General features: G+C 41.6%; 3 protein-coding genes across 3 annotated transcripts in view; all 3 read left to right on the top strand.

The window, feature by feature from the left end:
* Positions 1 to 456: 456 nt before the first annotated feature.
* LOC134102285 (interferon-induced very large GTPase 1-like) lies at positions 457 to 4,539 on the top strand (the record flags this gene model as incomplete). Its single annotated transcript, XM_062556348.1, is given in 1 exon segment — positions 457 to 4,539. A coding segment is annotated over 1 exon segment (2,440 nt), but the record flags the coding sequence as incomplete, so codon positions are not given.
* LOC134102287 (polymeric immunoglobulin receptor-like) lies at positions 4,498 to 8,600 on the top strand. The gene is made up of 6 exons (XM_062556352.1): positions 4,498 to 4,542; positions 4,739 to 4,797; positions 5,942 to 6,268; positions 6,679 to 7,005; positions 7,792 to 7,836; positions 8,061 to 8,600. The coding sequence occupies exons 1-6, from the start codon at positions 4,520 to 4,522 to the stop codon at positions 8,249 to 8,251; spliced, it is 972 nt and encodes a 323-aa protein (XP_062412336.1). The 5' UTR covers positions 4,498 to 4,519; the 3' UTR covers positions 8,252 to 8,600.
* Positions 8,601 to 12,539: 3,939 nt separating this feature from the next.
* xpr1a (xenotropic and polytropic retrovirus receptor 1a) overlaps positions 12,540 to 14,470 on the top strand; it is an 82,626-nt gene continuing 80,695 nt past the window's right edge. Inside the window, exon 1 of the mRNA XM_062556349.1 lies at positions 12,540 to 12,814. Coding sequence (XP_062412333.1) covers positions 12,746 to 12,814 — 69 coding nt within the window. The 5' untranslated portion in view covers positions 12,540 to 12,745. The remainder of the gene's footprint in view (positions 12,815 to 14,470) is intronic.

A 14,470-nucleotide genomic window follows, 5' to 3' on the forward strand; every position in this document is an offset into this window, starting at 1 on the left:
TGACAAGTTCACACAGCCAGTAACCATAGCCAATTTGAGAGGAGACGGTAGGTCATTTAAGACCCAGATGTCCTTCCTGTGTCAAACCTCAGCTGCAGTGTTCATCTTCAGTGATGACTTAGATGGAGACCTCAGCATTCTGACCAACAGAGAGAACAAAGCTGAGCTGTTCCTGGTCACCAGCTCTGAGACTGAGAACTTCAACATGGAAACACTCCAGGATAAATGCAGAAAGCACAACCTCAAAAATATGATTGTCAGGGAAAAGCAACACACCCCAGAATTTATTAAAATGTTCTGCACTTGTTTGAGTGATATTGTTGAAAAGACACCCAAAACAATAAAAGTGGAAGCCATGGCTGAAGTTGCGGATAATGTTGGATGTTTCAATGATGAGAAAATGGACGATTGTGTAAGAGCCAGGGATAATGCTCGAGAAATCACTGGAAAACTTACGGACATTGAGAAATTCAAGATGGAGGAGCTGCCTTTACATGGAAAAATCTGGCAGGATATCAGTCAGTTGGAAAAAGAGAGATGCAGAATTGGAAAAGTTGATAAAGACTTAGAATTACATAGGAGTTCATTGAGAAATAGAAAAATGGAACTGAGAAATAAGCAACATGAGAAAAAGATTTCAGAGGCTATGTTTAACTTCATGGCAGGTATCTCACAACCAAAAACCGAAAGTCTCTACTTCCTGAAGTGGCTGAAGATTCAGCTGGACACCCTCTCTAGACGTCACCTGTCCAAACTGAGAGAGCAATACAATGAATGTAAAAATAAGCAAGGAAATGTGAATGAGATGGCAAAGTTAGATGAACAAATCTCAAGAAGCTCATTAGGTCCTGAGCACTTCTTCCGGGAACTGGGGCAGATTTATGAGAGGGCTTGCTGCCTCCCAGAAAATGACCCAACTAGGTTAACAGTTGAGCACCTGCCTGCTCTGTGTGCTCAGATGCTCCTGGACGGGTTTCCAGTTGAGCTGGTCGATGGAGACACATCAAACATCCCAATGAAGTGGATATCAGAGGTCCTGACTCAGCTCCATCGGCTGGTGGACTCCAAGAGTAGGATCCTGGTGATGACTGTGCTGGGAGTGCAGGGCACTGGGAAGTCCACCCTCCTCAACACCATGTTTGGAGTGCAGTTTGCAGTCAGCAGTGGAAGATGCACCAGAGGAGCCTTCATGCTGCTGATTAAAGTCTCTGAGGAATTCAAATCTGAGCTCAAGTGTGACTTCATCATGGTCATTGACACAGAGGGCTTACAATCACCAGAGTTGGCAGCACTAGACACAAGCTACGAACATGACAACGAATTAGCAACACTGGTCATAGGTCTCAGTGACATCACAATCATTAATGTTGCCATGGGGAACAACACAGAGATGAAGGACATCCTGCAGATTGTGGTCCATGCCTTCCTCAGAACGAAGGAGGTAGGGAAAAAGCCCAGATGTCTGTTTGTGCATCAGAACGTGTCAGACATGTCTGCTCATGACCGCAACATGAGAGACAGGAAGAAGCTGATGGAGCAACTGGATGAGATGACCCGGGCTGCAGCTAAAATGGAGAAGAAAGTAACATATACAAAGTTCACAGATGTGATGGAGTATGATCCTGATAAAGACAATTACTACATCCCTGGACTCTGGCATGGAACTCCCCCAATGGCCCCAGTGAATACTGGCTACAATGAGGCTGTGTATGAACTCAAGAGGAGTTTGATTGGTTCCGTACAAACATCAGATGAGGTCAAGAGGAATAATGCAAAGGACTTTCTGAAGTGGACTGTGGTTTTGTGGGATGCAGTGAAATATGAAAAGTGCCTGACGAAAGCTGAAGAATTCACCAAGGACTGTTTGACACCAGCAGTGGAGGACTACATCACCAAAAGGCTCGGCTGTGATATCGCAGATGAAATGATGACAGGGGATGTGGGGTTGGATTTCAGCACACGCACTCACTTCCAGTTTGCCATTTTAAAGCAGCTGCTTGATGAGGACACCTTTGAAAAATTCCAAAAATACACAGATAACTACAAAACATTTGTTAATGAATGGATCTTGGTCAGGATAATAGAAACCTTTTCACAGAATGATAAGTGGCAAAAACTAAAGCTGAAGCATCTCTCTGAAGTGGTGCAGAAAATAAAAGATGCAACCACTCAAGCCAAAGAGGAGATTGAGGAGAACACAGACATGAAAAAGTTCATACAGAAAATACGGGCTCATCTTGAAGACCAACTAATATTCCAAGAAAATGATTTCGTTATCATCCTGAACAAGGCCGACACACAGCAGTTTGCAGATAATCTCATATACTTCCTCTTAAAAATGGAGCAGTCCTTAACTAAGGAGTACAACAGCCCAACCTCCCAAGATGATCTTCAGGAAGCCATCAGACACCTGCCATTCAAACCCCATGAGCTGCTCTTCAATAGACTTTATGGATGTGGACATCAGTGCCCCTTCTGCGGAACACCCTGTGAGGCAGGAGGGGGGGGGCACACCCAACACTACTCCAACATGCACCGGTCTAAAGGACTTGGCCGTTACATCTGTGAGTACTCCAACAAGTTGGTAACTGATATCTGCACAACTGCTGTGACCACTGATAAATCATTTAAGAGTTCTAAAACCAAAGGAGAATGGCACCCCTACAAGAAGTACAGGGAAATCTACCCTGACTGGGAGATAAATGGAGATGCAAGTGTGGAGGCCTCAGACTACTGGAAGTATGTGATGATGACATATAATGATAAATTTGCCTATTCTTATTCTGCTCTCCCAGCAGATATTCCAAAAACCTGGAAAGAGTTGACCAAAGCCCATGCCAAAATAAGCTTGAATAAGTCATTCAACATTGTGGAATACAAAGCAGAAGCAGATTAAGAATCCTAACCCAGATGTGCTGAATTTTCTTATTAAGACTTGCTTACAGAAATTAACGGTTTGAAGTGTGGTGGCAAATTACTGGTGAACATATTTGCCACTGGTGGAAAACTTATCATTGTTGGCAAACCTTTGTTGGAAGTTTGCCTCTAGGGGCCAACATTGACAAACTTCTGGCAATATTTTCTTGTGAACTCATTTGTTTCCCACATCTGCCGCAAATTCTATTGGAGGAGGACATTCACGATCATAAGTAATTTTGTAGTAGCAAAACGAACTAATGCAACTGAAATGCCTTCAACATGTCTATTTGATAATGAAGTATGCCTGGAAGACTAGACTAAAGAACACAAATGGATATGGATAGAACCTGGTTTTATTTAATGTCACAATTTGCAGCAATTTTATTTGCATAATTAAACACCATGGATGTAGTGATTAATGTCATGTAATAACAAACATTAACTCTTGCCTCAGTGTGATGAGATGTGATGAGTGAGTTGCTTATTCACATGTTTAGACTCCAGAGTGATAAAGAATAAGCATTTTTAAATGTCCCTATCAGACTTTACTGTTGGCAGCAACAGCTTTGGTTACACGACCCCCATACTCTGACCACATGTTGTTTAAGGAAGTCTGATATGATTTAGTTTCATTCTGTGCTGTAACAGTGAAGGTGTAAACTTGTCTTTATTCTTTCATTATATAATATATGATTTTGTTTACTGATTAAGGTAAGAAATGAAATATGTGACATGAGCTTCTCTGTTTGTTTTCATCAATAAACGATTGCAGTACAAATACACACACAAAGCACACACTCACACACACTCTCTCTCTCTCTCTCTCTTTAAATGTAAAACTCCATGACTTTTCCCTGACTTTCCTTGACAAAAGAACCTGGATTTCCATGACTTACTATATAATTATATAAATACATAGAATAGAATAGAATGTATACTTTTTTGATCCCGTGAGGGAAATTCGTTTCTCTGCATTTAACCCAATTTAACCGAATTAGTGAACACAGCACACACACAGTGAGGTGAATCACACACTAACCCAGAGCAGTGAGCTGCCATGCCCAACCAGCGGCGCTCGGGGAGCAGTGAGGGGTTAGGTGCCTTGCTCAAGGGCGCTTCAGCCGTGGTGGACTGGTCGGGGATCGAACCGGCGACCTTCCAGTCACAAGCCCGAAGCCCTAGCCAGTACACCACGGCTGCCCCACATTAACCAAGAAGTAAAGCTAATAACCAGATATGCTCCAATTCTGCATCTGAAATAGTTGAATGAATGTACTATTTTTGGCAAATACAGTACATTTGAAACTGCTACAACAGAATCCCATGTTGTCCCCCAAAAATGATACAATTCCCTGACTTTCCATGTCTGGAATAGACTTTCCAAAATTCCATGATATTCCAGAAATTTCTTGACCAGTGGGAACTCTGCATACATACACACACATTACACATTTTCAATAAATCATTGTACCATTTTACTCAATTTGATTGGTTTATCTTTTCATTTATGATTTCTTTATTTCACTCATGTTTGTCTGAAGTTGGATGTTGTCAATGAAGTTGTGTGTGGTCCTTCATTTTAGTGCAAAGATCAATAAAAATGGATACACTTGGCGTAAATTGGTAAATATCAGATTCCATGCTTTGTAGTTTGCAGCAATAATTGTCTTGAAATGAGTTAACTTCTGTTGCTTTGGCTTATTGACCTGTCCTTGATTTTGGTGATAAATCAAATAAATGATTTTAAAGTCTGATGTCCCAGATGTCATTCTAGCAAACCAGCATAACCATCTTACACCAACAATGTCAAACTTGGCAGGCTGGTCACCAGTATGACCGTCTTACACCAGCTGTATCTGGCTGCAACTTGTGTGCAGAGTAAGTACAGATATGAAGATCATTTACTTTCATCAGACAAGTTTGTACTGTTCATTTTTTTTTACTTTGTGTAATTTAATATCCCTCAATTTGTGTGAAATGACACAATATGAGGGATATAGCTAGACACAATGATTTGAATCATTGAATCATTTGAATCAGTTTTAATAAAACATATTTTCTTTGATATCATACTTACAAGGGCCATTATATCCTTTTTAAAACTACTTGAATAAAATAAATAGATAACATTTTTCCAAAATGCATTGTTATAGCATAAATGTGTGGCCATTAGAACAACATGCGTAACCATGTTGTGAACAGTGTGTGTGTAGGTTTGCAGGTCCAATATATTTTTCTGTTCTATAGCCTATGCTAGTGTTCAGGTAAAAATATTCAAAACATAATTCTAAATTATATTGAAATATATTTGGGATTTTTTAAGTGTCCAAAATATATTTGTCTGCCAATTTTGAATATTTACATATATTTAAAATAAATATATTTCATATATATTTTTGTTGTGAATGACATACAGAACAAAAATACAGAAACGGGCATACACAACAAATATACATATTGAAATATATTTGAAGTGTCTTAAAGGTATACTATGCAGGATTGGCGATTTCATCGCTGGTTTCGCTTTCACTTTTCATTTTCGCCCGTTTTATGCTTGCATATTTCTCTGCAGAGCTTCCCCTACAGCTTTAGAGTGTATATTAGACAAAACTCCTCAATCTGTCAGTCTGCCGTGCCTTTTCATGAGACTTTACATGACACTTCCTGGAGTAGAGCATGGGTGCGTGCCCGGTGTCTCCTGAAGTTGCAAGTGTGGTTCTACCGCTACAGACCACTAGAGCGGCCAAAAAAAACACCGTTCGACCGGTAATGACTCATTTAATCATATATAACAGTATGGAACGAATTGATTAACTGAAAAACGTTGGCGTTGCATAGTATACCTTTAAGTATTTAATAGGCCAATTTTGTATATCTACATCTATTTCAAAATATATTTTGGAAGTATATTTCAAATATATTTTTTGTATGTGGGATTTTATGGCTATCGAGGCTTTTGGCTATCGTAGGCCTATCTCATGTATTAAGTCCTGTGAACAGACTGATATTTTCCTGTTTTAAGGGTCGGGAGGCGTGAAGACTCTTCGTAAACTGAGTGTACAGCGCGGAGGGTCGGCCGTCGTGCCCTGCCACTACGATGAGAAGTACGTCTCGCAGGTGAAGTACTGGTGCCGCGGCTACACCTGGGACACCTGCCGTGTTCTGACCCGGTCCAGCAGTGTTCCGAGCCCACCGGACACCCGCGTGTCCATTAGTGATGACATCACCCAGCGGGTGTTCACTGTGACCATGAGGGACCTGCAGGACACAGATTCGGACGTCTACTGGTGTGCTGTGGACATCACAGGGCCTGATGATAAAGCTTATCTGAAAATTACCGTCACACCAGGTGATGATGTTAACATTAACTTGCATTACATTCTCATTACCGCAGTTGTTAACTAACTATGAAGGGGATAAGCTAATAATAAATGTGTAAGTACATAGTAACATAACAGTACAAATCTATGCTGTAGCTTGCAAGAATAATACATTGCTTTCAAGTCATATTTGATAAGGCACTAAAGACTAAACTGTGGAGAAACATGTGTTTCTGTGTGTGTGCTACTCAGAAAGCAGTGTGTTTCTGTGTGCTTTATTTGTTTTAAATCTCAGGCCCACCAGAGTTGTACTCAGAGAGCAGTGTGTTTGTGTGTGTGTTTCATGTGTGTGTAATCTCAGGCCCACCAGAGTTGTACTCAGAGAGCAGTGTGTTTCTGTGTGTGTTTCTGTGTGTGTTTTGTGTGTGTGTAATGTCAGGCCCACCAGAGTTGTACTCAGAGAGCAGTGTGTTCTCGGGGCCTGTGGGCGGTGTGGTCCTGGTGCGGTGTTTCTACGGCGACCGTCTGCGGAGCGGAGAGAAGAAGTGGTGCCGGAGCGGCTCGAGTGTGTGTCTGACCGCCGGCCGCACCTCCAGGCTGTACAAGTACGCGCTGGACACAGACCCGCGGACCGGAGCGCTGAGCGTGACCATCCGGGACCTGAGGCCCGCGGACCAGGGCTGGTACTGGTGCACAGGAGGGGACACACAGCTGCCCGTCTACGTGGCCGTGTCCACCAAGACAAACACACCTCCCGTCACACAACGTGAGTCTGCTAACACACCTCCCGTCACACAACATGAGTTTGGCACTAACACACCTCCCGTCACACAACATGAGTCTGACCATGTTTTTGACCTTTTTACAAATATGTAAATATTTTGCTGACTTGACTCAACACATCTTGAATTTCCCTTTGGGGATCAATAAAGTATCTATCCATCTATCTATCTATCTATCTATCTATATTGTGAAGGATTGTTTATGTGTAATTAACTGGTGGCAACAAACATGCACTACACAGTTGATATAGTCAGTCAATACAGTCAATCCAACAGAATGACTTCAACAAGAAATTGAATCAACAAATGTATGTAACTGAACTTAGTTTTGGTGTTTCTGTTTTTGCATTTTTACTGTTTGTTCATTGGAATTATTTTTCAATCAATTCAAACTCTTTCCATTTATCCACGTATTCTAAAGTTACACTCTTAAAACGAATGTGCTGAAAACACCACAACTTGCGTTGTTTTTTTTTTTTTTTAAGATTATTTTTTTGGGCTTTTTATGCCTTTAATTGGACAGGACAGTTGAGAGAATGACAGGAAGTGAGTGGGAGAGAGAGTCGGGGTGGGATCCGGAAAGGACCACGGGACGGGAATCGAACCCGGGTCGCCGGCGTACGGTGCAGGTGCCCCAGCCAGTTGCGCCACTGCCGGGGCATCAACTTGCGTTGTTTTTAGCACACCTCTGTGTCCAGATAGGGATAACACATTCGTTTTAGGAGTATAAGAGTCTGACATGAACAATCCTTTGAACTATTGTTTTACAGGAGAGACAACATCTACAACGCATACCACCACAGCAGTGCAAACAGGTCAGTCTTAATTTTGTTCCTTTGTTGTATGTGTTCCTGTACAGTATGTATGTATGTATTTATGTCTCTTTTTTTTAATTAAGGCATTAAGATGCGTGTATGTACAGTATGTATGTATGTATGTATGTATGTATGTATGTACAGTATGTATGTGTGTATGTGTATCTCACTGACTGAATTACAGTTAGAGTTCTGATTTGATTAATCACTCAATTGGCCAACAGTGAGAGCAACATTAGCAAGTGAAGCTCCAGCGCCGCTGCAGACCAGTATAGGGGCGACCCCCCCACGCCACTCAGGGGCGACCCCCCCACGCCACCCAGACGAGGATACAGCCGCAGGGGAAGAGCACCACGCAGAGCTCAGCATTGTGAAGTACGGCCTTATGCTCATTAGGAGAAAGTTATTCTCATGATTTGCCTATTCATAAACAAATAAATACATTCTCAACATCAGGCTATTGATTAATGACATTGGCATATAATTACATCACCACTGTAGAATGTATGTTCTTACAATAGTGTAGTGTTTACTGCTTATGGTCATTACTGTTATTATGATGATGTAAGTTGCTTTTTAAATATGTGTCTCCTAAGTAATCACATCACCGCTCAGAACGCAGTGTTAAGAAGTACATCTTATGGTCATTACAGTATATTATATTATTTTATTATATTAAATATTATATTTAGGCTATTCTCAGAATGAGACTATTTATTATCTCAAATTGGTTGTTTCCCTTTGATTAAATCTTACAATTGTAGTGAAAAGTTTACTGCTTTTTGTCGTTATTGTTATTATGGTGATGTCTAAATTGTTTTGGATAAAAGTGTCTGCTCAGTAGGCTAACATTAACTTAATTAACCATAACCATAACCCTCCGAGACAAAAATACACCCTTCCTATCTACTCTGTAGGATCCCCTCACTGGAAATACTTCTGAAAATTCCTCTTGCAGTGGTTTACCTGGTTTGTCTGGTAGTGGCGATAAAAAAAAACATTGTGGTAAGTCAGCGACGCTATCGGTTACATTTCAGATTTGTGGATGAGTGAAAGGCTTCCTGTCTTGAGGAAGTCTTTGAGGGTACAGTGTGACACTTGCTGCTCTAAGTGTCACTCTGCTCTGCACCACGTGTGGTGAGGAGAGTGCTTGAGGGTAGACTGCAGTCTGAAATGTCTCACCAAATTGTTAACCACAGTTTAGCAACTAGTTTAAGCCTATATGTCCACCATGTAGACACATTGCTTTTGTGGGAAGATGTTATTGCCCTTGTGGATGTGTAAGGTAATGTGTTTCCATTGTGGATGTGTAAGGTAATATGTTTCCATTGTTCTTTGTTAGAAGTTAACAGATGGGGGGCGCTGTGGCGCAGCAGGCTACAGCGCTCGTACCATTTACGGGTCCGAGTGCCCACGGGGACCCAGGTTCGAATCCGGCCTGCGGTCATGTCCCGATCCCACCCCATCTCTCTCTCCCACTTGCTTCCTGTCTACCACTTCACTGTCCTGTACTAATAAAGGCAAAAAGCCAAAAAATATACTTTAAAAAAAAAAAAAAAGAAGTTAACAGATGAGAGTACGCCGGAAAATGGAGGTGGAGAAGCAGAAATGGAAAACTTGCGCTCGAGAACCGCCGTTCTAACGGAACAAGACCGCACACCAGCCCCGCCGTTCTAACGGAACAAGACCGCACACCAGCCCCTCAGTTCTAACGGAACAAGACCACACACGAGCCCCGCAGTTCTAACGGAACAAGACCGCACACCTGCCCGTCAGTTCTAACGGAACAAGACCGCACACTATAGCTCCTCGGCGCTAACGGAACAAGACCGCACACCTGCCCCTCAGTTCTAACGGAACAAGACCGCACACTATAGCTCCTCGGCGCTAACGGAACAAGACCGCACACCAGCCCTGCAGTTCTAACGGAACAAGACCGCACACTATAGTTCCTCGGTGCTAACGGAAGTGGACCACAGAATCAGTCACCAACGGGCCACTTCTGAGGACTGAACCGTAAAGAAAAAGCTGAAGTGTAAGAGCATGGGCGCTGTGGGGCTAAATTTGGGCATGATGATGACAGATCATTCTGGGCCTCCTGCCAGTGCTAGGCCCTTAGAATCGTCCTAACTACCCCCCCCCCCCCCCCCCCCCCAGCGCCGCCCCAGCATAACACGTGAAATAAACGCCTCTCAAGCAACACAGGATGCTCACAGGAAGCTGAACTTGATCTCTGAACACACATGACTTTCAAGTCACACAATAGAACTTCCCACAAAGTGTCTTTATGTTTGCGTATGTTTGTTTTCGTTCATATAACTTTATTTGAAGCTATTCTTTTTAACCAATGTATTTTGGATACAATTAATTTTTATCTTAGTCTAACCGGTAGTTTTTTGTAGTCTCACACAGAGACAAATGACACTTTGTCCCCCCTACTGGGGGCGTAGGAAACCAGTCATATACTGTATGTCCACCCACAATGTTCACACACATTAAAACCCACTAAGGTTTGTGTTTACTATATTCACACTCTGTCCAGTAAGTCCATATGAACACCTGTATTTTCTGTTATACATTATTCCGTACATATGAACATCTACATTAACCTGTCCTTACATTTTTAGGATGCACAGTATAGATAACATATGAATACGGTATGCACCTGGATTATTTTGCATTTTGCAATTGGAGAGGTGCTGTATAAGCTGCTGCAGGAGTACAGGACTTCTTCCACTTCTGGGCTGAGGAGAGCATAAAGCAGGAACTGGAGTCAATCAAATCTGAATGGAATGAAAATATATTTCAAATCATCTCTAATTCCATACACAACAAAAATACATTTGAAATATATTTTCATTATATACTTTTTAAATGTAAATATTCAAAAATTGATCCACAAAGATATTGTTGACACTTACAATTTCAATATTTCAATATATTTCAGAATATATTTCAATATGTTTTTTTCTGTATGGGTGTCTGCTCACCTCCCGAGAGATTAAAGAGATACAGTAACAGCTCACAGAGGGAAACCCTTATGGAAGTACACATACAAATACTGCACACCACACACACACACACACACACACACACACACACACACACATAATTACACTTAAAAACAGACACACACGCTTAAAAACAGATACACACACTCTCTCTCTCTCTCTCTCACACACACACACACACACACACACACACACACACACACAAGAATTCTAGAGTGCCCAAACCTATGTTGGGCACCCACTCAGATTTCATGGCAATGCCAGAGCTTTCTCCCACCCCCTCCCCCAGCCCACACCCCCAGCCGAGGTTCCAGAGGCCGGAATATTAATGACAGATCCTAGAACAGACCCATTCCCATGCTTGTCCACGGACCTACATTCCCAAGCCTTTCCACAGAATGTTCCTGTGTTTATGCTGACTATGGAACAGTTCCTGCTCAAATTGGTCTGACTCTGAATGGCAACTACTGGGGTTTTTTTTTTTGCTCTGCAGGCATGACCTCACAGACAGCCCACAAATAGATCTTCACTATTTGGGCAGCTGTGTGTTTTTGAGCAGGAGCAGGCCACTGTTTTTCCTCTTCTAATTAACCTGCGCATTATCCTATCTTACGCATACATTTATATTGACATTTCGTTGACGTTTTGACGTTTCTTTTCCCTTCGTTTCACTGATTGTTAAAAACAAGCGTTTGGCGGGTGGCGTCCCTGGAGACAAGTCCTTTCTTTCTAGTGCGCACGTCTTCTCAATACCTGACTTGAACACGAGATGGCGGTGTTGACATAGGACGTGGGTGCGTGAAAGCTGCGACTTCTCCCAGGTGTGGCGCAGGAGGTATACGATGCAGACGGAACCCCTGTGTGCGAGAGGGTGTCTGTGGCTAGACTTCAACTATTTACTGAATTAGGCCTACAGTACACTTGAGTGGAATAACAGGTTCTAAAATGGGGTGACTTCTGCCATGCATCTAATAGTTGCTATGTGTGGAGCAAAGTGATCAACGTGGTATTAATTTGGGGGCATGTCTATTTATCTACCGAGCATTTCCCAAGTTTAAGGTTAACTAGTTTGGTGTAAAAAAGGATTTAGTTCATTAAAGCAAGAGTGAATAGGCTTCGAAATTAAACAGGCATTAAAACAACCTGCATGCAATTAGATGTGTTTCTGGCAGTCTTACAGTACATTACGATTGTTTTGTGGAGATATTTACTTTTCAGTAACCTGTTTTTATTCTTATTGATATAAATTAGCAATATATCCCTTTGGGCAGAAACCAGGGCTACATCGAGTAGACCATCACACCTAGATGAGCAGGATCTGTACCCAATTTATTGGTCCTATTTGGTCTGGAAAGTCTTTTTTCAACTGCGTCAGTTCCATATTCAGCTTCCGTATAACCAGCCAGTGTGCTAAAGACAGTCTGCCGTCCTGCGTCTATAAATTTGTTCTTCCCGGCCGTGAGAATTCATACTATTTTAAGGCTTTGCAGCGCTGTTATTGCGAGTCGAGGTGCAGCGTTGGATCACGTCGGTGACGCAGACACGCTGCACCGGCTGTGATGGCGGATTGATATAACTTCAGACCCAACCGGGACACAGAAAGTCATTCTACATGACGGTCGCTACGGAGCCGCTGCACTGTTCTCGGCCACCTGTTAAAGGACGGGAGCTTCCCTCGTGTTGCGTGTGTGGAGCGCTTAGCCTACCACGAAATAGCATGTAGGAAAGAGTACGTCTCGACCACGGCTGCTTGAACAAGGCTAAAACAGATTGCAGACAAGTGCGAGCGAAACGCATGTGGACCAGCAAGTTAGCTGGGATAAATAGCAAAGCCTGAGCGAACCTGAAGACTGTCCCGTCAGGATTTAAGGCGCTTGAGGAAATAGCAATCCGGCAGGATGAAATTTGGAGAGCATATTTCCGCTCACATTACCCCGGAGTGGAGAAAACAATACATCCAATATGAGGTAGCCGATCATGTTATAGACTAAATGAATTGTACTGATGTGTGAATATTTCTATAATTGTTATTCCCGACACTTTTCATTTTAACAAAGCGCACAATAAATTTGAATTCAGTCATAGAGCATTCTATTACGGGGTTTTATCAAAATAAATGAATGCGTAAAACCAGTTTAGTGGCATGGACAACAGCTTGCATCCTTTTGGTCATTTAACTGTACGAGTTAAACGACATGAATTTATGAGTTATACTCATAAACGGAAAGAAAACATATGAAGTCTGTTGGCAAAACGAAAAGAAAGCGTTATTACTTCTGCTTAAGGAAATGGCTTTACTTAAACTTTGTGTTATAAACCGCAATAACATTTACGTTACTTGAGTCATTCATGCTTTCATAGTGTCTTAGTTGTTGGTATAGCCTTTCAAATAGCTTTCGTCCACGTGTAGTCTGTTTTGTCGCGAAATCTGACATGTTAAGAAAAGGAAGCCCACGGAGGAGTCGCGGGCGGTAGTGGGTCAAGCTGTCAGTGCGAGTGGCCGCTGGAGCTCTTTGTCTACCAGGCGCTAATTATTAGGGTGGGTCGCAATCTGACCCTTAACCGGTCAATTTGCATTTCACTATCAGCAAGTACACTCAAATATAATGTTTATATATATAGTATTTTATATATATACAAAGACTATGTGTCTTGACTGTGTTTTATTTATTTATTTATTTATTACGCTTCAGTACGATGTTCAATAATTTAGGGATTCCCCCCCATCGCACAGCGAACATATAAGAATAGGCCTATAATATATTATCCTAATAGTATTAGCCAACCTTAATTTGGAGAACCTATACTCTTACATTTAGCCTAAATGGGCATCTGTCGAAATAGATCTCTTGGAAATTGAAACAGCTGGATTTGCCATCCATTGGTCAGGTGCCTATCAATCAGCATTTTTTGTTATCACATTTTTTCCTTTGTCAAGAGGTGGAGAGATTTCTCCCTCCTGATCTGTAATGCTTCCTGATAACATCACGGACAGATTATAAATAATTACCAATGTTTCAGCAGAATACACTTAAGTCATAACATGTTGGCTTCTGTTCACAATTTGACATTTGAAAAAAAAAGAAAAAAAATGATAATGGTCCATGTTCACCTCGTTCCTGGTTTAGATAGTAACTGTACTAGGAAGACAGGATTTCACATTTTTTTTTCTTTTTATAAAATATTAACAGAGAGAAGGTCCTCCAGAGGTTAAGAGAATTCATGTCACGCAATTCAGCACTGCCTCATTAAAGATTTTTGTCTTGTAGTGTTTATACTGTATTTGAAATGCAAATATAAGTCTGTATCTGTAAGACATTCTTGGCATTTGTGATGTTGAATCCATCCCTGGTTTATATTGTTGATTTTGTCTGGCAGGTAGACAGAGCCATAGTTTGGTTGGTGTCTGTGTTGTGCGATGATTTGAAATGGCGGAAGCTTTCTTCTGGTCTTCATTCCAGTGTTGTTTACTGAAAGGAAAATTGTGTCTTCACGTCACTATTTGAAAGCACATACTCAAAATTTGTATATAAATAATAGAAGGAAAAGGACAGGAAATGATCAAGACATCCTTCATGGAACACAGTTTTTTAATTCCATGTGTTTTGCAATGTTCCAGGTGT

This window comes from Sardina pilchardus, chromosome 15, assembly GCF_963854185.1.
Source record: "Sardina pilchardus chromosome 15, fSarPil1.1, whole genome shotgun sequence".
Taxonomy (NCBI): Eukaryota; Metazoa; Chordata; class Actinopteri; order Clupeiformes; family Clupeidae; genus Sardina; species Sardina pilchardus.